Raw genomic sequence first — 20741 nt, 5'->3', positions numbered from 1 at the left:
TTGGTGAGGCCATCAGCAACCATGCTTGCTGTAGGCACCCAGCGCACCCGTATTCGACCCTGTTGGACTTCCTGGCGGAGCCAATGGTGGTGAATATCGACATGTCGAAGCTTCGTTTCAAAAGCTGTGTCCTCGCTTGTCAATAAGCTGATAGTCCTCTCGTTATCACAGTCGATTGTCAGGTGGTGTGACGGAGTAAAGGCGAGGTTTTGAAGCAATCGGCGCCACCATTGGAGCTGCTTTCCTGCCTCCGATAGGCCGAGTAGCTCTGCTTCTGTGGTTGACGTTGTCACTGTGGGTTGCTTGCTTGCTTTCCAGTCAATTGGACCGCCGTATGCTTGACAGATATACCCAGCTGAGCTTTTTCTATCCGGGTGGTCTCCATACGAAGCGTCACTTGCAAACTGCACCGAGTCGGTCCCAGTATTGGCTGTTCCGTACTCAATCGCTAGGTTCCGGGTGGAGTAGAGGTAGGTGATGACTCGATCAGCTGCTTGCTGGTGCTGTGGACCGGGGTTCGTGAGAAATTGCGCGAGCTTCGCGGTCGCCTTTGCAGCGTCGGGCCTAGTGATAATGGTGGCATACCCTGCTGAGCCCACCTTTTGCTGGTATAGCAGGATTTCCTTTGGCGTTGCCACCCCCTGAAAAGGGGTCAATTCCTCAACCGGCAGTGGAGTATAGACTGGTGCCCTTTCTGTCAAGTGATATCGGGTAGCAATGCTTGTCACATAGCTATCTTGACATAACCAGAGCTTCTTTTGTTGCCGGTCTCGAATGATTCGTATGTTTAGGAACCATGCTGCTTCTCCATGATCGGTCAGTTCCCAGTGTGCTTCGAGATCTCGCTCTAATTGCTGTGCCTGCGCCTTTGCATTGGTATGACTGGCGATTAGGATATCATCTACATAGAAGAAAACCAGTAGTCCTTTTCCCATAAAAACGCATGGGTCTTCTGGCACTTGCTGTAGACCTAGCTTGCGGAGCACGCTTGCTGCTTCTTGCTGCCAAAGTCGTGGTGAAATCCGTAGACCGTATAGCGCGCGACGTAACTTCCAGCATTTACCTAGGTTTTGAAATCCCTCAGGTATATGCGTATACGTCTCTTGGTCTAACTTGCTGTTTAGGAACGCGGTGACAGCATCTCTCTGTCTTAGGTCAAGATCAAAGGCAGCAACCAAGGCAAAAATCATCCTCGCTGTCCTTGCTGCTAGCGTAGCAGCTCTCTTTTCCTCGTGAGAGATGGTTTCAAGGTCTCCGCGCACACAGATACGGGCCTTAAGCTTCAAAAGGTACCCGTCCTGGTCAAATTTGTATGAGAACACCCATAAAAGAGGGAGAATCTGCTTCCCTCGGTCTCTTGGTTTCTTAATGACCTCAAAAGTCCCCTTTTCAGAGAGGGAGTTGATCTCCTTCCTCATCGCTGCGAGAAAACCTTCCTGAAATAGGTGGTTCATCACATCCTTCCAGTATTTTGGCGGTGGTGGGAGGTCGTCTCGGTGGCGGCGAGTGTCTGGTTTCTCAGCGTATAAGCCAGCGGCAAAAGCATGGAGTAGCGCCGGCGGTTCCACTTCTTGGGTGGTGCTTGTCGCGTAGGCGAAGTCTTTTTCCTGCCTTACTTGGCGTCTACGCCTACCACTGAGTATATTGCTGGTATCCACATCTCCGATTATCTCTCTTCTCGGAGCCAGTAGCTCTGCCTGAAGTTGCTTCTCTAGTTCGTCTTCAGTGGTTTCAAGATCCGCTTCTTCTTGCTGGATCTGGTCCCTTTGATCTCCCTCGGTATCCACCCCCTGACCAGAGCCAGTATGCCTCTCTTGCTCCTGCGGTGGGGTGATTGGTAGTGGTGGTAGGGGCTGTTCAATCGGAAAGGAACCTGGTAGTGCTTGTGGTGGAGGGTCTGGGGTCGGCCAATATGACCTATCACCCACCCCCTGGACTGGGGTAGTCCCTCGTTGGTTGACTGTCATCTTTTGGACCTCTGCTTGTTGCGGAACCTCCTCTTGCTGCTGTACTTGCTGAGGCTCCTGTGCTTCCTGTAGATCCTGAGTCCTCTCTTCCATCGTACTAGTCTCCTCTTGACTAGTAATTTGGTGGTTTATCACCTGTGCGACCTCCTTAACGGTGAGTTCCTGTGGTCCCGTTATAGCTGGTAGTGGGATAGGCTGATATTTCTCATAATCAGGGGTATATTTTCGTGTCTCGTCAATGACTGCATCCCTGATATACCTCACTTTCCCACTATATGGGAACCAGATCTTCCAGATATTCGAGGCAAGGTATCCCACCACGAAGCCAATCTCTGCACGTGGGTTCATCTTATCGGACTGTACTTGCTTCTCAATCCTGCAGTACGCCAAGCTTCCATATAACCTAATATTTGATAGGTTTATCCTCGGCGCCTGTGGTGCGACTTCCTTCCTCACTTCCTCCCATGGTACCACCCACCGATTCTCGGCGGCGATATACGTTGGTGTACGATTTAATAACCATACGGCGGCGCTTGCGAACTCCGGCCATAGCTCCTTTGGGAGGTTCCCTTCGAGGGCGAGCATACGCATCCGGGTGATAATCATTCCACCTGATCTCTCAGCATACCCATTCATCTCTGAGTGCCCTGGGGGGGAGTGATATATCAGGATACCATCGCTTGTGAGACTATACTCCGCTGCTCTGCCAGCTGCTGCTTCATTGTCGTAGTGGAAGGCCTTGATTGGCAGCTTCCACTGATTTCTTGCAAGTTGTACAAACTGGTTGATGGCCAATTGACATTCAGGTTTCACTTCGTGAGTCATGATCCAGTGGAATCTCGGTCCTTCTAGGTAGAAGTGGGATATCCAGCGGTGCTTATTGTAGGCTGGCTGCAGCTGAATTAGGTCGAAATGCACCCTTCCAAAACGTCCAAAGGTACGTCCAACTTGTCGTCTTGAAATCTGCCTCGGAGCACTTCCTGTCTTACAGGTCTGACATAGAGATTCTTGCTCTGTGCTTGCTCCTCCTTTATCGTCAAGAACAACGCCGTCTACCATAGTAGCAAGCTTTGCTACGGTCCGCGGTTGAATGTGTGCTAGGCGTCGGTGCCAAATTTCAGAGGAAGCCCTTGATTCCTGTGGCTTCACTGATTTCCGTTGTGCTTGCTGCACAGCATATGCTTGTTGTGGCGGAGCCTCGCCTGGCTTGTCAAAGATCCAGAGATTGAATTGATCCCATAGGTTCACACAGACGACAGGTCTATCATTTGGGTCCCGTATACAGTTTGTACGTTGGCACCAGAGGCCGCCTTTCTTCTTTAGCATCGCGTACGACACGAGACTCGTATGGAAACTTGGTGAGTATAGAGCGTCGCTTAAGGTGATCTCCATCCTTCCCTTTACCGGGTGTCTCCCTAAAAGTCTGACTTTGCCTCTCCCTAGCACCTGCGTGGTACTATCTCCGGTTGTTAGGTCAATTATATCAGGTGTGAAGTCGACGAATAGGGCTCGGTTATTGCAGACATGCGCACTTGATCCGGTATCAAGAATCCACCGGTCACGGAGGGAGGGCTCGCCTGCCTTTGCCACAGAGAGCACGTGCTTGCTAATCTGTATAGCTTCACTTGGCTTGCTTCGAAAAGTGGTTGCAAAGCTGACTTGGTTGGCGGATTCGGCTGGTTTTTCCTGTGCTTGCTGAGCTTGCTGAGCTTCAGCTATCACTTTATCCACCCATTGCTTCCAAGCGTGGTCCTTTCCTAACTTCTTCTTTGCTTTCTCTAGTTTCCCTTCGTTTAGGGTATACCCTTCTGGCCGAATCGCTTCGTTTAGGAGCCAGCAAGTAGCAACTTTATGCTTCGGGTGTGAGCTACCACAAGGGCAGTGTCTCTTCTCAAACGGAAGCTTCTCTTGCTTTGTTTCCGGTTTCGCCTCTTGGTGACCTTGCCAGGTCGAGAAAGCGCCTTTTGGAGGAGTGGTTGATGACACCACCTGTGCTCCTATCTCGCGATTCATCGCGCGGAATGATTCAAGGAGATCTCGGGTATCGTACACCTTCTTTTCCATCACTATTTCCTGGTATTTGCCTTGCCACCATATAGGTAGAACTTCTTTCACGGCGTGCAGGAAGTCCCTATTGGCATCTCCGTCCTTGATACCAAGACTAACCGCTTGCTCCCTTAGCGAGTTCCACTTTTGAAGCCACTTGTCGATGTCTCCAGTCGGCTTCTGCATTGCAAACACTTTCCAACTCATTCGGATTTCCTCCTCATACGCGGTCGATCGAGCGAACCGAGACTTCAGATACACAAGTCTATCATACGGTGTACGATATGTGATCAGTGCGAGGTGGTGTACTGGGTCAAGATAGGTGAGGATATATTCATTTACATCACTCAGTCCCTTTGCTTGCTTCTCCCATCGAGCATAGCTCATTTTATACACGTCTGCTTGGTCTCTCCATTTCCTTCGATCTGTTTCGGTGCCCTCTTCAGGATATTCTGGTTGTACCGGTTCCTTTAGAGTATCAGGTCGTTCAGTTGACGGGGTATCCGGGTTGCAGTGATCCCAGACATTTTTTTGCATTGCGTATAGCTGCACCTTCGCAAACCAGGTGAGCCATTGCGGTGCATCCTTCAGTTTATCGCCCTTCATGGCGGAGAGAATCGATGCTGTTTCCATTGCTGGATGCTGTGTTGTTTTGATGTGAAACAAGGGATGACTTTCTGCGGAGTGGCTTCGTGGAGGTTTATAAGACAGTTTCTAGCAAGTTGCTAGGTACTATATGCCGATATAGTAGTCTTATTCAGTGCGAACCGGGCTCATAACTGTCCGACTACTCCGTATGGTGGAAATGTATGGGTCCAATCAATGGTATTCAACTCTCCGTATTGCTGTATTGACTTCCTGGCAATTTATACTGTCCTGATTACATAAGAAATATTACTGCATACTTAGGATTAATAAATCCTCCGGTATCCTGGTGTATCTGCGCCGACACATATAGACAGCCAGATTATTCAGGCATCAACTACTTCCGGATAGCCAGGCCAACAGCCCGATCCTTGTTAAGTTTTATCAATCATCAAGTGCGCACTCATATAGTGATATGCGAAATATCATCTGCACCTCCCGCGGCATAGCCATTTTCTTGCGTCGCAAAAGAGGTGCTTCCCGCATTTCCATCGCGTGTTTCCAAAGCACGCGATATTCGACTGTTGTATCCGATTGCACAGATGAGACAATTTCTCTTCCTGTTGGAAACAATGGGGCCATATCTCTCCGGTAATACATAGCCTTTCCTACTAGCCCTAGTGATACATGCTAATTTTGTCCTCAGAATTACGCGACCGAGCGCGTTGAGCCAGTCTCACCAGGGGCTGTCTCCAGAACGCCCAGATGTAATCATCTACCTTCCGCCTGGGCCTTTATTGCAGGGAAATGGCACGGACACACTTCAAAAACATGGAAATTCTGAAGTTGATTACCAAAGGACTGGGGACATAAACACCTTAGCCCCTACAGCAGGTTCACCCCAGCATGTCCTGGCATCTACTACATCTGCATTGGTAGTCACAGTCAACTACCGCCTCGGGGAGATACCAACACATATCTCCCCATCTTCAGATAAGAGCTCCGTCTCCCAGGAGCCAATTGAAGCCCCAGATCAAACCCTAACATCAAGCAACCCCCAATCCAACTCCTACAAATATCCAACCCCAGTCCACGACACCCTGGCCGGATTCGACTGGATCCGAACTAACCTCCGACCATCCCGACTAACCATCTTTGGCACACACGTCGGAGGCTCTCTAGCTCTCATGCTAGCTCTAACAGAAGCGCGATGCATCCAAGCCGTCGCCGCCGTCGACCCCATTTGCGACTGGCCCGGTTTGGACGAGTACTGCACCCGCGAGAGCACCATCACAAGACCCAAAACTAGAACAGGAGATAATACCACTCCAAACCCAACACCATCAAAACAAAAGCGCCAATCAAGAAAAAGGACCCCAGCACCGCCAGACCTAGTCCCCCTCCTCCAAGCGCGGTCAAACTTCTTCTCAACGCCAGAGCGCTGCTTCGACTCCTTCGCTTCGCCAATCCTCTTCCTCCGCTCCGCAGGTCGGGACGTGCCGCGCAAATTCCCGCAGTATCTTACAGGGCCGGAGTATCCCGTTCCCGTACTGAAGGAGACGCGGAGCACGACAGCAGAGCAATATGCTGCGTCCCACGGGTCGATCTGGGATCGAGATGTGTATCGCGACATGGATTCTGATGACGTCGATGATGCTAGTGCTACTGTTAATCGGCGTCGGAAGGCGCTTTCGCGCTGGCCGCCGTATGGTCTGGATTATGGGCTTAGTGGGGATACGTGGTCTGGGCCTGATGATGGGATTGGGCGACTGGAAACGGCTTTGCCTTGGGTGCGGGTTTTCTCGAGAGAGGATGGTACTGGTTTGACTTCTGATTCTCTCGCTTCGCCTGCTACCGAGTTGAAAAAGAAGACTCGAGAGGGGGGTCAAGGGTCTACGGTTCTTGCTAAGCAGGCTGATGAGATGGTCTCTGCTATGCGGCGGGCTTGCTTCTGGGGTCGCGATAAGGGTGTTGGGGAGCGGAGGGTGACTTTATCTCAGGTTCAGGGTTCTGATAATAATCCGGCAGAGGAAGCGGGCGATTGGTTCAAGGGTGTATTTCAAAGAAAATTGGAGGATATAGATTAAATTTGGTTGCAATGAATATAACGTCGAATTTGCATCCGGAATTGTGTATGCAAGGAATTCATAAAGGTTGGAATTTCAAAATCTCAAAATGGGCACAATGGTACATACATGTAAACTCCAGGGGGCGGTGTATATCATTTGATTATAGGAGTTCCACTGTATAGCTTCCAGGTAGTAAAGTGTGATGGAATTGACAGACACGATAAACTGGGCGCTGTAGGTATTCAAACAAGCAAAGCAAAGGGCAGTGACTATGTAGTCACCCAGTAATGATCTCATGGTGGCATTGAGGTCGTCGGATAGTTTTCCGATGTCCACCACCCATCAATGTCCGCGATCTCTGAAAGCATGCTGGGGTCGCCGGGGAAGTGAGGAGAAGTGATCTGGCCCATCCCATTTAGTGCGTTGCCATTTTGAGCCTCTGACAAAAGACGCATGTCCGAGTTTGGGATCCAGTCTAGATCGCCTAGCTGGGAATCGGGAACTGAGACGGAGAAGGGAGCTTGTTGTTGATAAGAGCCTTGCTGGTGATATTGGTGATGAGGAGGCATGGTTTGCTTAGAGATACCGGAGTATTGGTTGGTCGTCACAGGTCCTGTTGACTGCATCTGGGGAGGGGCTCCAGAAACAGACAAACGGAATTTCTTCCGTGAGCCTTCTATTCCGTGCGCATTAGCAGCCCGGTTGTGTTGTGAAGACGGCTTCTGCAAGCCCAGCGAGACCAAATTAGCACTGCTGTTTTGGCGTTTCGTCGCAGAGCCGGATCGGCGCATGTTTGCTTGCCAACGTCGCTGAAGAGTAACGAGGTAGTCGCGGGTGCGTTTGGCATTATCGAATGATTGGCCAAGTTCATCGAGAGCACGGAAGCACAGGTTAAGATATGCTACCATCTCCGTGCTGCGCGCGTATGGCGGGCTGTCGCCCTTGCCTGGACTCATTGGAGAACTGGATACCGTTACAAAAAGAAGCATCAGTGCAGCACTGAATATTATCGCTACGACTTGGTTATTCATGCGGCGGAAGGTGTAGTGTTTCTCAAATAGTTGGAGTAGTCGTGCGATGACGGTAGCTGACTCCACGCACATGCGCCGCGCGTGGTGATACCCGGGTCCTTGACGAGGGCTGCGTGGCTGGATATAGCTTTTGGAGAGCCATGGGCGGTGGAAGAAAATAATGATCTGGTGGTATTGCATGCTGAAACAGATTGTTAGTATGATCCTGGGTGCCTGTTGTATTGGAACAAACTTACTGGAGCATCATCAAATGAGGCAATATCGGTGATTTATCATCCTCCAGATCAATCTGAAGGCTAGAGGGCAGATTTGCTTTCCAGGCGAACAAATCTTCTGTCACTTGATAACAGATTCTTTGCAAGTCGTGCCGAGAGATGTCAGAACATCCATACCTAGGCATGTTAGCATTGTACTGAATAACATGCAAAAGTCACATACAAAATATGACCAACAGGGGAGATCATCTCCCATAGAACGACAAATTGCCTGCATATTAGCTCCATGGGATTCCTCAGGCCGTTCTCAGATAGCCCATGAGCAGCTTGATGGCCGTATGGATACCAGTTTTCTTCCTTTTCAGGACAAATAGCAGAGGCAGGTTTTGGAACACCAATGTCTCCAGCGTTCATGCGGAACGGGCGGCCCAAGTAGAAGCCCCAGAAGCTGGTTTCTGTCAGACATATTCATGGTACAAAAGTGCGAAAACTTACTGGTCTGCGACATAGCTTCCCCAAAAGGCTGCACGACGCACATCAGCTTCGAACTGGGTGATATCACCCTTGTGAACGTAGGCCGTCATATCTAGGTGTAAACCAAGATCGAAAGCAAGCCGCATAGACATTCCTGTTGGAACCATTAGCAATGAGCGTTGATCGTTTCCCAACTCGAAGATATTTACTTACCGCTATACAGCCAACCTCGAGCATCGCGGTTTGATGCCCCTTCATGGCAGCTCATAATGACAAGGGCCTGCACAGTAGCCACACAAGGAGAATCGAGTTCAATTTCCAGAAGGGCTTTAGCACGGTCTGCAAAGAACTCAGAGAGAGACTTGGGGAAAGTGATGAATGTGGGGTGGTAGCGCGCCTCGAAGGCACTCCCAATCGCGCACCTGCAACCAGGTTAGCAAATCCCTCAGACACCACAAAATGAAGGTGAAGTTACATTGCATTAGTCAAAACCTCCGAGTAGAACGGAGTATCATCCAATTCGTTGCGCCATTTATCTCGTGCCATCATGTACATTTCTTTGTCGACAATGTATGTACTAGGGTTCTGCCAGGTGAAGTATAGTTCCACGAGATGATCCTCCAAGGCTTGATTGACAGGTTGACCGACCCGAAGGTGATTCAGAATGTCCTGCCCATCGTGGCGCACAGTCCGTGCGTCTGGTCGCTGTCGCTGCTGTGTCGCAGACACGTCCACCAGATTGAGATTTGACGTGGCACCGTAGAATCGCAGGTGGCCATCACCTGCAATTTTCAAAGTGCCAATTCGGTGCGACAATTGCTCAATAACGTCATTTTCAGCTTCGTCCTCTTCGCCGCTGTCGGAGTCATTTTCTCCTTCAAGAGGTAGCTGGCCTAGCAAAACCCCTGGCTGTTGAGCCATGTCCATGCCTAGCTGGTAGCTATCCGGGCTCAATTCTGCGTTGACGGGGATTTTAGGCAATGAAGGGACTCCCGGTCCTCCGTTGAGATTGGCGTAAATCGTGTCCAGACTTTCAGCCGTTGGCAAAGTGAAGCCCCAATGGACGAAGTTTTGATTGTCAGAAGCGCCTTGTACCATTCCGAATGGATTCCAGCCCTCAGGTGACACGCCCTTTCCGCTAGAGGTGCTATCTTGCACTGGGGATGCACCTGAGGCAACCAAATTGGTGATCTGGGTCTGTTCCTTGGGATTTACACTAGGCGGATCTTGGGATAGAGATTTGCTTGAGACAGCAGAGGTCTTTGGCTCATCTGCTCGCTTTTCAGCGGCTACTGCTGAGACTTGATGGAATCCGCGCGGGATCTGGAGGGTATCCAAAACCCTATTCATGCCAGCCTCGTCCTCTGGATTCATGGGCGGTGGCTGCAGACCCTGCTCCTGGATAAACTGACAAAGCTGGTCAATTCGAGCTGAGAACAGCTCCGTTGATGCGCGAAGAGATACTCTGATTCATATTAGCCTTTAAACATTAGGTGATGTATGCCTGAAGAAGGGACCTACTTGCGCTTATCGTCTCCATGTTGGTATTTGCATTCTTTTCCCTTGCGCTGACAATTCTGGCAGTTCGGAGTTGCTCCGTCGCACTGGTAGGAAGCACATTAGATTATTTCAAGCCCATTTAGGCGTTTTACCTCCAACCTGAGAGCACATACCCTAATTTTGCTCTCCCGACATGGCACACAGGCTGTGGTGACATGTTTACGGGGTGGCTTTTTCGTCTTCTCTGGGTCGGGCGACATGGTTTTTATAAGTTCGAGGCCACGTCCCCGACGATTCTTCCAAGTTGTTGAAGCTTGGGTTTGTGAGTGGGTGGCAATATATCCCCTCAAATAAGAGGAAATGGACGAGATCCCAGTTTAATTCATCCCGTGTCAAGGTTTGAAGTTTTAGAAATTCTCATCGTCAAAACTATTGAAGAAGGGGATTTCTAAATCGTAAAAAGGGTTGGCTTCTCAAAGACCAAAAAATGTTCTGGGGGCGGGGGGGAAGAGGGTCCACCGTAGCCTATGAAATGGTGGGGGATAAGCAGGCCTTGTAAGGTCAAGTGATGTACTACATCGGGTTTAAAATGAGTATATATAGTACTCCGTACATATACATGTCTTGGCTTGTAGAGTATTTGTATGTACTACCAGTCTCCAGTGCGCTTAATTCCCTCGTTCTGCACCACCTCAATCCAATATCCATCGGGGTCCAGAATAAATGCGATGTTGTGCATCCGCCCGTCGGTTAGACGCTTCTTGAAGTTCACATTCAGAGACTCGAAGCGTTCGCAGGCAGCCGGAAGGTCGTCAACAGAAATACCTGATTCAAATTAGGAACCATAGAAAAGCAATTATACGGCATGTGATCATCCACTTACAGATATGTCCGAAACCTTGGGGCTCAGTGTTACCGTTATGGTAGACAGGGCCCTCCTGCTTCTCGGTGCCGTAGTTCCAGGTCAACTCTAGCAGACCTTCCCACTCCGCCACTCCATTCTTGCTACCCTCTTTAATCTCTGGGTTGGACGCGGGGTACCCCAGGAAATACAGGTTGAACTTATTCTCCGGGTTCTCGGAGGTACGAACCAAAGTCATGCCCATGGATTCTTGGTAGAACTTTAAGCTGGCTTCGGCATCCTTAACGCGCAGCATGGTGTGGTTCAGTCGGTAGCTACCAGGGTCGGTGGTGGTGCTGAGATCCTCATCGGCGCGACGAATAATCTCAACCCAGTATCCATCGGGATCCTTGGCGAAGGCGATGTGTCGCATACGGCCCTCGGACAGCTTTTTCTGGAAGGGGTAGCCGGCATCTTCGATGCGCTTACAGGCAGCTTCAATGTTGTCAACCGAGATGGCAATGTGGCCAAAGCCACGGTGCGGCTCAGTGTTTCCGTTCACCACGGTGTAGTTGGGGTCGTTCTCAGTGCCGTAGTTATGAGTCAATTCCAGAACAGCATTGCGATCGGTCCAATGGCGATCACTACCCTGGAGAGAGGCGGGGCCGTCATATGCCAGGAAGTAGTTGCAGAACTTCCACTCAGGCATATCAATCTTGTTGACCAAGTTCAGACCGAGGAACTTGTAGAAATCCACCGATCGCTGTGGGTCTTTGACCCGAATCATCGTGTCTATAACGTTCGCATTGTCAATAATTGTGTTAAAGAGATCGAAGTATGGCGCACGAACGGTTCAGCTTATAGGTGGATGTATCGGAAGTCATGGTTGCTAGGGATCCTGGTAATTTGGTCAATAATTGCTCAGCTGAGTGAGAGACGAGCCTACTAATTGGTACAAAGAATCTTTGTTTGAGGATTCTGGAGGAAAGACGAGCAAACATTGAAGATGATGGCGGGGCAAAAAGTCCGAGACTTTTGTCATCCGTGAGGAGACTGTGGGGCACATGACGCTATTGTACAAGCTCTTCTACCTATATAGTCGATTTCCTCTGCCACTGTTTGGCTTTCCTTTTCCGTTTTAGTGCTCAGGACTTGCTGCTTTTTTCTCACTGAGTACAACTGAGCACGATCCTGAGTATTACATGATCATAGAGCTCACTGAACGAGACCTGAGCGCTCTGATTTGCTCACTGAGTAGCCCTGATCCACTTACTGAGCGGCGCGAAATGCGGGAGCAGCTAAGTCAGCAGCTCACCTCAATAAAATGCACCACGCTAGCCCCATCCAAATGCAGTTGTTCACTAGAACTCTTGACCGTTGTCCCTCCATTTTTAGTTCTACTCCATGGTGAATCAGCAACCTTAGAATAGCTATGGAAACCTCGGAATATAAATTGACGAAGAACACAAAGGATGACTATACAAAACAAAGACCTCGGGAAAAACCCCTGAGCTCATCCGACCGCTTTCACTCCTGAGCGTCCTTGTGCTTGAACAACTTCAAAATATGTTCGTTGCCACAAGCGGCAGCGTGATCCAAAGAAGTTCGCTGCTGAGCATCCTCAAGCATAGGATCCACACCCAAGCCCATGATGAAGTTGAACCAACTGACGAGGTTTTCCTTCTTGTCTTTAATCTCCCACTCACGAACACCAAGGGTATCGCGCACCTTCCTGCCAGCAACTACATGAAGCATCGACATCCCCGCGTCGTTTCGCGCGTGGAAATCCGCACCAAGATCTTGGAGCAAGAGCAGGCTGTCATTGTCGCTGGAACTGTCGCCACTGTACGACCACATACTAGATCGTAATCTGCCCTCCGCAAGACAGTGCATGAGTGGAGTTTCGCCTTTCTTATTGCGTGCGTTGATGCCGAGCCCGAGGGCCAAGAGCTGCTCGATGCGTGTCTTGTGATTAGATGCTCTTCTGCAAAGGATATGGAGAGCTGTATCGCCGTTTGAATCGGGTTGGTGCAGATCTGCTCCGTATTCGAGTAGTAGTTCGACATGTTTGAACTGTATCGGCCTTTTGCGAAGCGCATAGTGGAGCGGAGTATCACCGGCTTCATCCCCTATCTGCACAATGCTAGGATCCTTGTCAAAGAGAGCCCGCATGATGCTGATATTTTCCTCTTTGGCTTGGCGGGCTATGAGTGCGTGAACAACGGTCTTGCCAGATTTGTCTTGAGCGGTAATGTCAGCCCCGCGGTCGACAAGGTGTCGAATTACTTCGGGTTCACTAGTACAAAGGATCAACGTTCTGCCTTTGTCATCTCGGCATTCCAGTTGGAGAGATGGCAGTTGAAGCAGTGGCTCGAACACCTCCGTTTTAGTCAAGATCTCATGGATGACAGTGCAGGTTTCGGGTTCCCATTGATCTTTGGAACCAGCATGCACATCGTCCGAGTCCGAGTCGTCGCCATCACTGAGAGAGTCATCCTTTACTCGATGGAGCTTAAAGAAGGTAGCGTATGGGTTTGCACCATTCCGAAGAAGCGCTGCCATCGTGTCCTTTCGAACAGAATCAATATCAAACTCCTTGCGACTTTCAACGGATTTGAAAGTTGCCGCATAGAACAAAGGATACTCTTCAGCAGTTGGGATTATGGTCTTCTGAATTGCATGAGGCCTTACTCGACTCTTTGGCGCGGGCCGCCGCATGTTGGCGACATCACCATGGGAGAGGTAGAGCTCCAATAACTCAACATTGCAAAACTCAATGGCGGCGAATACAGCAGTAGCGGAAATCGTAGCGCCACGAGAAAAAAGCAACTTGATCAAGTCAATATCAGCGCCAGCCTTTGACAGGCAGGTTTCCCCGTTGGCGTTGACTGCGTTGACGTCTGCGCCATGATCCAGAAGAATGTCCACAGCATCTCTGTAAAAGACGCCCTTGTACTTGTTATAGTCGAGGGCGATATGCAAAGGTGTTTCCCCCTTGTCATCGCGCACCTCCAGATTCGCGCCCTTGCTGATGAGGTACGGCAAAGCCTGATGCACGTTCCACCAAGTTTTGCCCTCAGCGAGGTCATGTAGAACGGCATGATCCAACACGGTCTCATAATCGCCATCGACATATCTTTCTTCCCTGCGCTTTGAATCGATGTTCACACCCATATTTTCCACAAGTGTTCGGACCACTTTCATATTTGGCAAGTTGCGGTGGCATGCGTGCATCAGAAGCGGCAGTGTCCTAGCACTGGAACGCATACGAGATCCGGAACGGGAACAGGAATTCTCGGTATGCTCGCACCATTCGTGGTCATCAAACTTCAGAGCCTGCTCTGGAGTACAGAGACGATCTAAGAGTTCTGAAAGACCATCATCCAAAAGACAGTGGAGAACAGAGATATGGGTGTAATCTAGCACGAGGAGATCCGTTTGTGAAGCCATTTCCTCGAATAGACCGTATTGCCGAAGACGAAGATACTTAACCATTTGTTCGAAGTGGAGATTTCTGCTTCCACCTTTTGTGTTCATCCATTCGTTTCGCATCTTTTCTTCTTCTCTGAGGGACGATATTTCGGCTTGAAGCCGAGCGTTGCACAGGGTAAAACCGTTACCTCCCGGTCCCTCTATCAGGTTCAGGTTAGGGAACACACGATTCTGGAGCCGTAGCAAACATTCCGCGGTATAGTCGCGTTGATTAGATACTGCTTCTTGGAATGCTTCCCGAAGCGAGTCATTGTCCGAAGAAGGGTTTTTGCTGTGCAGTACCAATGAAGTGAGAATCTCATCTAGACGCGTCGAGCTTGAAGCACCCTTGTCACTATTTGATCTCCATTGAGACTCCTTGGATCCCTCCTCGGAGTCATCTTTCGCCGGTGGCAGACTTCGGATACCAAGCCAGATGCTGGCGGTCTTGAGGGCTTTGACGTCCTCAATCTTGCCCATTTTCTTCCATCGTACTTGTTCCATTTCAAAATTGACACATGCTCTCAAAGGAGTATATCCATCCTTGCCCGGCAGATTGGGATCTGCGCCGGCATTTAACAAAAGATCGACAGTCTCGGGTCGACCAGAACAACAGGCGAAGTGAAGTGCCGTGTCTCCTTCCACATTTTTTTGATTGATGAAGGTGTTCCGTGTTTCATCATCAAGGTCAATCATTCTAGAAAGAACAAGACCAACTATGCCAGGTTGTCGGGCTCGAGCTGCGACATGGAGAACCGTCATGCCTTCTTTCGTAACGGCGAACATATCAGCCCCAGAGCAGAGAAGCCCAAAAACATTATCTTCTGACACAGCGGCGGCAATATGCAAAGGCTGAATCCCGTCTGTATCCTGAGGACTTTTGTTCTTGCACTCTCGGAGGACATACTCAAACGTTGTCTCGGCAGAAGGTCTCCTGTGACAGTTAGTCTGATTTTTGAAGGACATTTGATGCAAGACTGTCCACCCGTGGGAATTAGGATGGTCAATATCAACCCTCAGACTTTTGAGATGTTTGAAATTTGACGTGCTGTCCGATCTATCAGTTGCGAAAACGAGCTCAAGGGAGAGCGTATTGCCTTCATTGTCGGCGACTGAAGGGTCGAAATCCATCATCTTTATCAAATCGTCCAGAGCTTCAACTTTACAGACCACTTTGTGGAAAAGAGTACGGCCCTTGTTGTCCCGTGTGTCCAGTCGGGCGCCTAGATTGATAAGGGATTTAGAAAATTTAGATATGCCCTTCGAATACCCGGAAAGACTCTTAGAGAGGGTTGTTCGACCCTCCAAATCCCGGATCTCAAGATCTGCACCTGCCTTGACCAACTTGGAGATTGATTCAACTTTGGTGTCATCACTCATTTTATGCAGTGGCGTTTCGCCCTTTTTGTTTTGAAGATTCGGATCAGCGCCAGCGGACAGCAAGGCCTCAAGAACAGTATCTTGCTTGGAGAAATTATACCGATCAAGTAACACATGGAGAAAGCTATTACCGTCTGGTTCGGTCAAATTTGGGTCCGTGGTGTACTTCAGAATCTCAATTCCCCTTTCAGGATAGTAACCACGAAGACGACTGAACAAGGGTCCGCCATTGCTCTCCGCCATCAACCTATTGATATCAACAGCTGCCGAATCAAGCAGGATAGGAAGCAGCTTCTTGTCATTCTTTCCATCGGTGTGTAGTATCGTGGCTCCACTGTCGGTTTTGGCGTAAGGGTCCGCCCCTGCCTCCAAAAGAAGTTGAACAATATCTATATTGTTTGCGCAGGCGAAATGCAAAGCTGTCTTTCCATCATCCTTGGACTTCGTATGAACATCAGCGCCAGCTTGGAGGACGACTGAAACACATTCCAGCGGGATCTTGCGAGTTCGCTCACGGTCTTTGATTCCACTCAGAGCATGTAGAGCAGTGAAGCCCCTGGGCTCCTCTCGTTCTCCGGGGGTTTTCATTTTCCTTGGATAACGCATGCGAGAACCAATGCCCCCAAACTCGTCCTCGGGATAGAAACAGCGAGTGTTGGGATCCGCACCTGCTCCAACAAGAACCTTGATCGTATCCAGGTCGCCGTTCAAGCAGGCTTCGAACAAAATTTTTCCTCCGAAGTGTGACTTCATGTCCACGACACTGTTTTGAAGAATGAGAGATACACATGCCGCGTGTCCTGAGCCTGAAAGCCAATTGAGGGCCCGCTTGATGTTGTCCTCTGAGAGATAGGGTAGAAATTCAGTTACTGCCTCGAGGTGACCATTGTGACATGCGTACATCAATGGAGTATGACCAACTGATGTCGGCGCATTGCCACAGTGCCTGCCTGGAGTTTCTCGTGTCTTCGGTGTCATTGGATCAACACCAGCAGCAAGCAAGACTTTGACGACATCAGCGTGGTTTTTGCTGGCGGCCTTATGAAGAGGCTTGTATCCTTGGTTCGCTTCGCCGTCCGGATCTGCCCCGTTTTGAATGAAAACTTGTGCAACATCTCCATGGCCACTAAAGGCAGCCCAGTAAAGAGGCGTATCTCCGTCATGGCTCTGAACATTTGGGTCGAAGTTGCCTTTTTGGAACAAGTGGGCGGCGTACTGAGCCAGCCCGGCTTTGGCGGCAGCATGAAGCGGAGTAACACTCTGGATAGAATTTTGCGGCCAGTCGATGTCCAACCAAGCGATGAACTGTTTCTTGCTTCCAAAAAACTCGTCAATGACCGAGTAAAGTGATGACAAATCCATCCCAGTCAAGGCGGCACGGCGAGTATGGATGTACCAATTGTTCGCTGCATATTCAAGGAATGGGAATTTCAGGCGGATCTCACTCTGCTGGGCTTTTTTAGGATTGTAATATTCGTCATCCTTCTTGCGCTTTTTGACATCGATGCTTTCTAGGCAGCCAGACATAAGATAATCCAAGCATGCAACAGCAAGTCGATGATTAGTTGGGCCGGCCTCCAAAATTGGGAAAGTTACTTCATCAATGACAGTGAGGCGAGTGAGCCCCTTGAGGAACTCAGTCAAAGAATGGTGAACGACCGAGACGGTTTCGTCATGAAGAACCTGGAGCAAGGGGCCACAAGCCGCTCGGACAATATTCTTGATCTCTTTCAAGCTAGATGTTCCAAGTGGAGTATAAGTCGCTTTGATCATCTCAGCGACCTCAAGAAGTCGAAGAGGGCGGGTAGCATGTGTAATTGACTGCAGAATAAGTATTTGGAGGTCTTTAGGAACATTGGAGTGCTCTGCATGCTCGCGTAGTAGCCCATCATACATCACGTTCAGGTTAGCAGGCAACTTATTAAGCACATCTCCAGCATTGGCCCCAGGTTTCGAAAATGCATCCATAGAAAGCCTAGCATACAGGAACAGACCATTCGCTCGACCGGGAACGGCTTCAGTTATGTGAGTCCAATACTCTTCGGGTATGGGTGAGTTTCGCAGTCGGTGCTGCACGTAGGCAGCGATATCGATATCGACAAGCTTTTTATCTAAGGGTAGAACGGGCACTGAGAATAGTCTCAAAGGCGATTCCACTGCAACGACTGGGCGTGACAATATCAAAACCTTGAGGTTGGCGGGGCGCCACTGGCCTAGCTCCACTAAAGCCTGGAGGAAGTCATCATTACCTTGGTCCATTTCATCCAAGGCATCGACGACGCAGTATGCCTTAGGGAAAGTAGTGAGAGCAAATCGAGTATTTTTCCACAGGTCATTAGCAGCTAGACTATCGATAGAGCGTTCCTTTTCGAGGTAATCCTTCTTCAATTTGGCCTGCAAGGTTGGACTAAAGGGGAGGATTTGGCAAAGCCAGTCCCGTAGGACTGCGACTGGTTGATGGTTTGCATCGATAATCTGTCGAAAGAAGAAAAAGAGCACTGGAACGTTCTCTTTACGTAGTTGGTGGATGATCGATGCAGCCATGACAGACTTTCCAGACCCCGGTATGCCTTTGATCCACAGCAGACCGTTCGTGTCGCTTTGATGCCACTGCTGATATGTGTTTGTAGAGATAAGCCATTGGCCTGTACCCACCAGGTACGACTCGAGGTGCCGTGAAAATTCAGAGCCCTCCAGATCATAGGGTGTTGGCTGCAGCCACTCTCTGATCTTCTTCAGATCACTTGCTGGGAGAGGCAGGATATTTCCTTCGTTGAAATCCTGGACATCGCCCGGGCTGACCATCACCACATCAGAGCCCTCAGAATCTGAAAGTGCCATGTTGGGCCAAATGTATTCTGCCCAGGTGGACAGTACGTGATATTTTCCGTTGAGCTCGATGTGAGCTCAAATCAACGGAAGTTGAAGAGGGGAAGTGGCCCCGGGGGCGGCGGACTTATATATTTGCTCGGAGCTCAACCTCCTCCATTGGTACTAGTTGAGCCGCACTAGATCCCAAACTGGCTTAGGGGCCTCCGGCGGTTTGCCAATGTTCATGCCTTGATGCTTGAACTCCAAGTATGAGATTGTTGTGGCATTACGGAGTACTTGTGTCCCAGAAAAAGAACCAACTGAAACACGCAAAAGCAAAGGCTTAGGTAGAGTTTGCCTCTCCTAGGATGGTCCTGCATGGTGCAATGTTATCGAGGTTCGGGCAGATGACTGGTTTGGCCCATACATACCTAGACGCATCTCTCTCTGTCTCTTCCCCTCACTCTCTCTCTTCCTACTTTTCCCTGTCCACTTTTTTTTTGTTTCATGGTGCAACACACCTATCAATGCCGCATGCTTCTTCTCTTCAGTAGACGACTGTCCTGCTCTTTGTCTCGTCAAAATTTGAAGATCTCTCGGTTTTGGGGCCAAGCCATGGTGTCACGATCAGGGCCTCGGGGGGCATGCCGACCAGCCCTAACCGCTCTGCCAGGAGCAAAACACTAGGATTCCAAGCCGCGCCTTAGAACTGCGCTCGCTATATAAGGACATAGCTCGTCACAGCATGCGGGCTACCTGATGGCTGGATGTTCTATCGGAGTTAACGGACTTAGCCAGAAAGTGCGAACTACATGCAAACAGCTAATCAACTTCCTAGCTCAGTATTGCGAGGCTGCGGTTTGATATCAACGCAAACCATCGCTTTCTTTGATACGACGACCTCAGGAGACCTATGTCATCAATCCGGCCCAAATTCCTATATCCGATGGCCATCTATTACGTTTAAACCTTCTGAGCTGCCGCAGTCTTATTTCAACCTGCTAACAGCTCTACTTCCTGGGTTCAGAACAGCCAGTGTGGATTGACTCTCGCCTTTCTCTCCTTCTGTTTCCTCTCACCGTCTCCATCCACACTTGGGCAGTGATAGACCGACACTGCCTGCTACAACCTTTGTGCTTGGCTTTGACTCCCCTTGGGTCATTCTCAAAGAAGAGTCTTCGAACCTAATTCAGCGGTCTGACTATCACAATGGGGGCCGCATCTCAAAAGATCGTGTTAATTACTGGTAATATAAGATCCAGTTGATGACATCCTCAAAAATAGTGAAGCTAACAGCTGGATTGCAATACAGGTGGAAACCAAGGCATCGGATATGAAACAGCGAAAGATCTCCTATAGGCCTGGCCCAATTGCCATGTCATTCCGGGCAGTCGCCAACTGAACAACGGAGAGGAAGCCGTGAAGAAGCTACAAGCCGACACAGATGTCAAAAGAACCGTGTCAGGCATTGAACTCGATGTGACTGAGGACAAGTCTGTAGACGCCGCCGCAGAGAAGGTGGCTGTAGACTACGGCTGTCTAGACATCCTGGTCAACAATACCGGCATCGTTTCGCTGGCAAACCCCCCTTCCCAGAAGAAATACCGCAACGTGCTGAATACCAACGTTGTGGGTTCTCTCACTGCGCGCCCACTGAGGGGCGTGATTGGCTGCTCAGTAAGCAAGCGCTGGGCCTTGGATAGTAGTCACGTGACTATAGTGAGGAGCTCACTGAGCTTGAGCCCAGACTGAGATTTACTCAGTCTGACTCTGAGTACCCTCATAAAAGCGGCAGCCAAGATAGGAAAGCCCCAAGGTACCTATAAAGTAGGTAGCTTACAGAATTTGGAGTACTCCATTTATATGAATGTATAGAACTGAGGTCAATTCGTTAGACTCTATAATTTAGTCACTCTTAATAATTCTATGAGATTGGTAATGTGTGTTGCTAATTTGCAACAGAACGAAGATGAAGCTAAAGTGTATATAGTAAACATTTAACAATATACATAGGTAATAGAAAAGGATCAAAAATATAGAAATTACTTGCAAGCCAACTAATAAATATTACACATATGATACTACTATGTACATATGTATGCAGCTGTACTTATAGACCCCAGCGTGTTAGAACGTCATGCGGGAACTCCACACCAACCGGACCTTTATCTCCAATTCCTCTTCTCTTTCTCCTCCCAACTCAACCTCTAAACAAACAAACACCCTCAAAACCCTCGAACACTCCTCGATCCCCCCAATTCTCCCGTTTCGCACAGGCCAGGTTCGTGGAAATCCTCTTGCATGCTCCGCACTCTCTTCCCCGCTCCCGGTTGATCCCTTCCCTACCATTG

At 49.5% G+C, this 20741-nt stretch overlaps 5 protein-coding genes across 5 annotated transcripts; 2 read left to right on the top strand and 3 right to left on the bottom strand.

Annotated features, from left to right (window-relative positions):
- Nucleotides 1–5073: 5073 nt before the first annotated feature.
- On the top strand, nt 5074–6685 carry N7479_006711 (uncharacterized protein; the record flags this gene model as incomplete). Its single annotated transcript, XM_057254405.1, has 2 exons — nt 5074–5249; nt 5305–6685. 2 exons carry the CDS (start codon nt 5074–5076, stop codon nt 6683–6685), a joined length of 1557 nt encoding a protein of 518 aa, XP_057108267.1.
- Nucleotides 6686–6960: 275 nt separating this feature from the next.
- Nucleotides 6961–10147, bottom strand: N7479_006710 (transcription factor domain-containing protein; the record flags this gene model as incomplete). Its single annotated transcript, XM_057254404.1, has 8 exons — nt 6961–7879; nt 7935–8090; nt 8137–8361; nt 8409–8541; nt 8601–8809; nt 8863–9852; nt 9909–9991; nt 10061–10147. 8 exons carry the CDS (start codon nt 10145–10147, stop codon nt 6961–6963), a joined length of 2802 nt encoding a protein of 933 aa, XP_057108266.1.
- Nucleotides 10148–10536: 389 nt separating this feature from the next.
- Nucleotides 10537–11729, bottom strand: N7479_006709 (lactoylglutathione lyase GLO1; the record flags this gene model as incomplete). The annotated part of the gene is made up of 3 exons (XM_057254403.1): nt 10537–10712; nt 10771–11520; nt 11579–11729. 3 exons carry the CDS (start codon nt 11727–11729, stop codon nt 10537–10539), a joined length of 1077 nt encoding a protein of 358 aa, XP_057108265.1.
- A 526-nt stretch (nt 11730–12255) lies between these two features.
- Nucleotides 12256–18420, bottom strand: N7479_006708 (uncharacterized protein; the record flags this gene model as incomplete). Its single annotated transcript, XM_057254402.1, has 1 exon — nt 12256–18420. The coding sequence occupies one exon, from the start codon at nt 18418–18420 to the stop codon at nt 12256–12258; it is 6165 nt and encodes a 2054-aa protein (XP_057108264.1).
- A 1179-nt stretch (nt 18421–19599) lies between these two features.
- N7479_006707 (Short-chain dehydrogenase/reductase SDR) lies at nt 19600–20391 on the top strand (the record flags this gene model as incomplete). Its single annotated transcript, XM_057254401.1, has 3 exons — nt 19600–19623; nt 19750–20067; nt 20353–20391. 3 exons carry the CDS (start codon nt 19600–19602, stop codon nt 20389–20391), a joined length of 381 nt encoding a protein of 126 aa, XP_057108263.1.
- Nucleotides 20392–20741: the final 350 nt, after the last annotated feature.

The sequence above is a fragment of the Penicillium vulpinum genome, assembly GCF_028829585.1.
Source record: "Penicillium vulpinum strain IBT 29486 chromosome Unknown utg000003l_segment0_segment0, whole genome shotgun sequence".
Taxonomy (NCBI): domain Eukaryota; kingdom Fungi; phylum Ascomycota; class Eurotiomycetes; order Eurotiales; family Aspergillaceae; genus Penicillium; species Penicillium vulpinum.
Note: the sequence above shows the minus strand (reverse complement) of the source record. Positions and strands in the feature narration are given on the sequence as shown.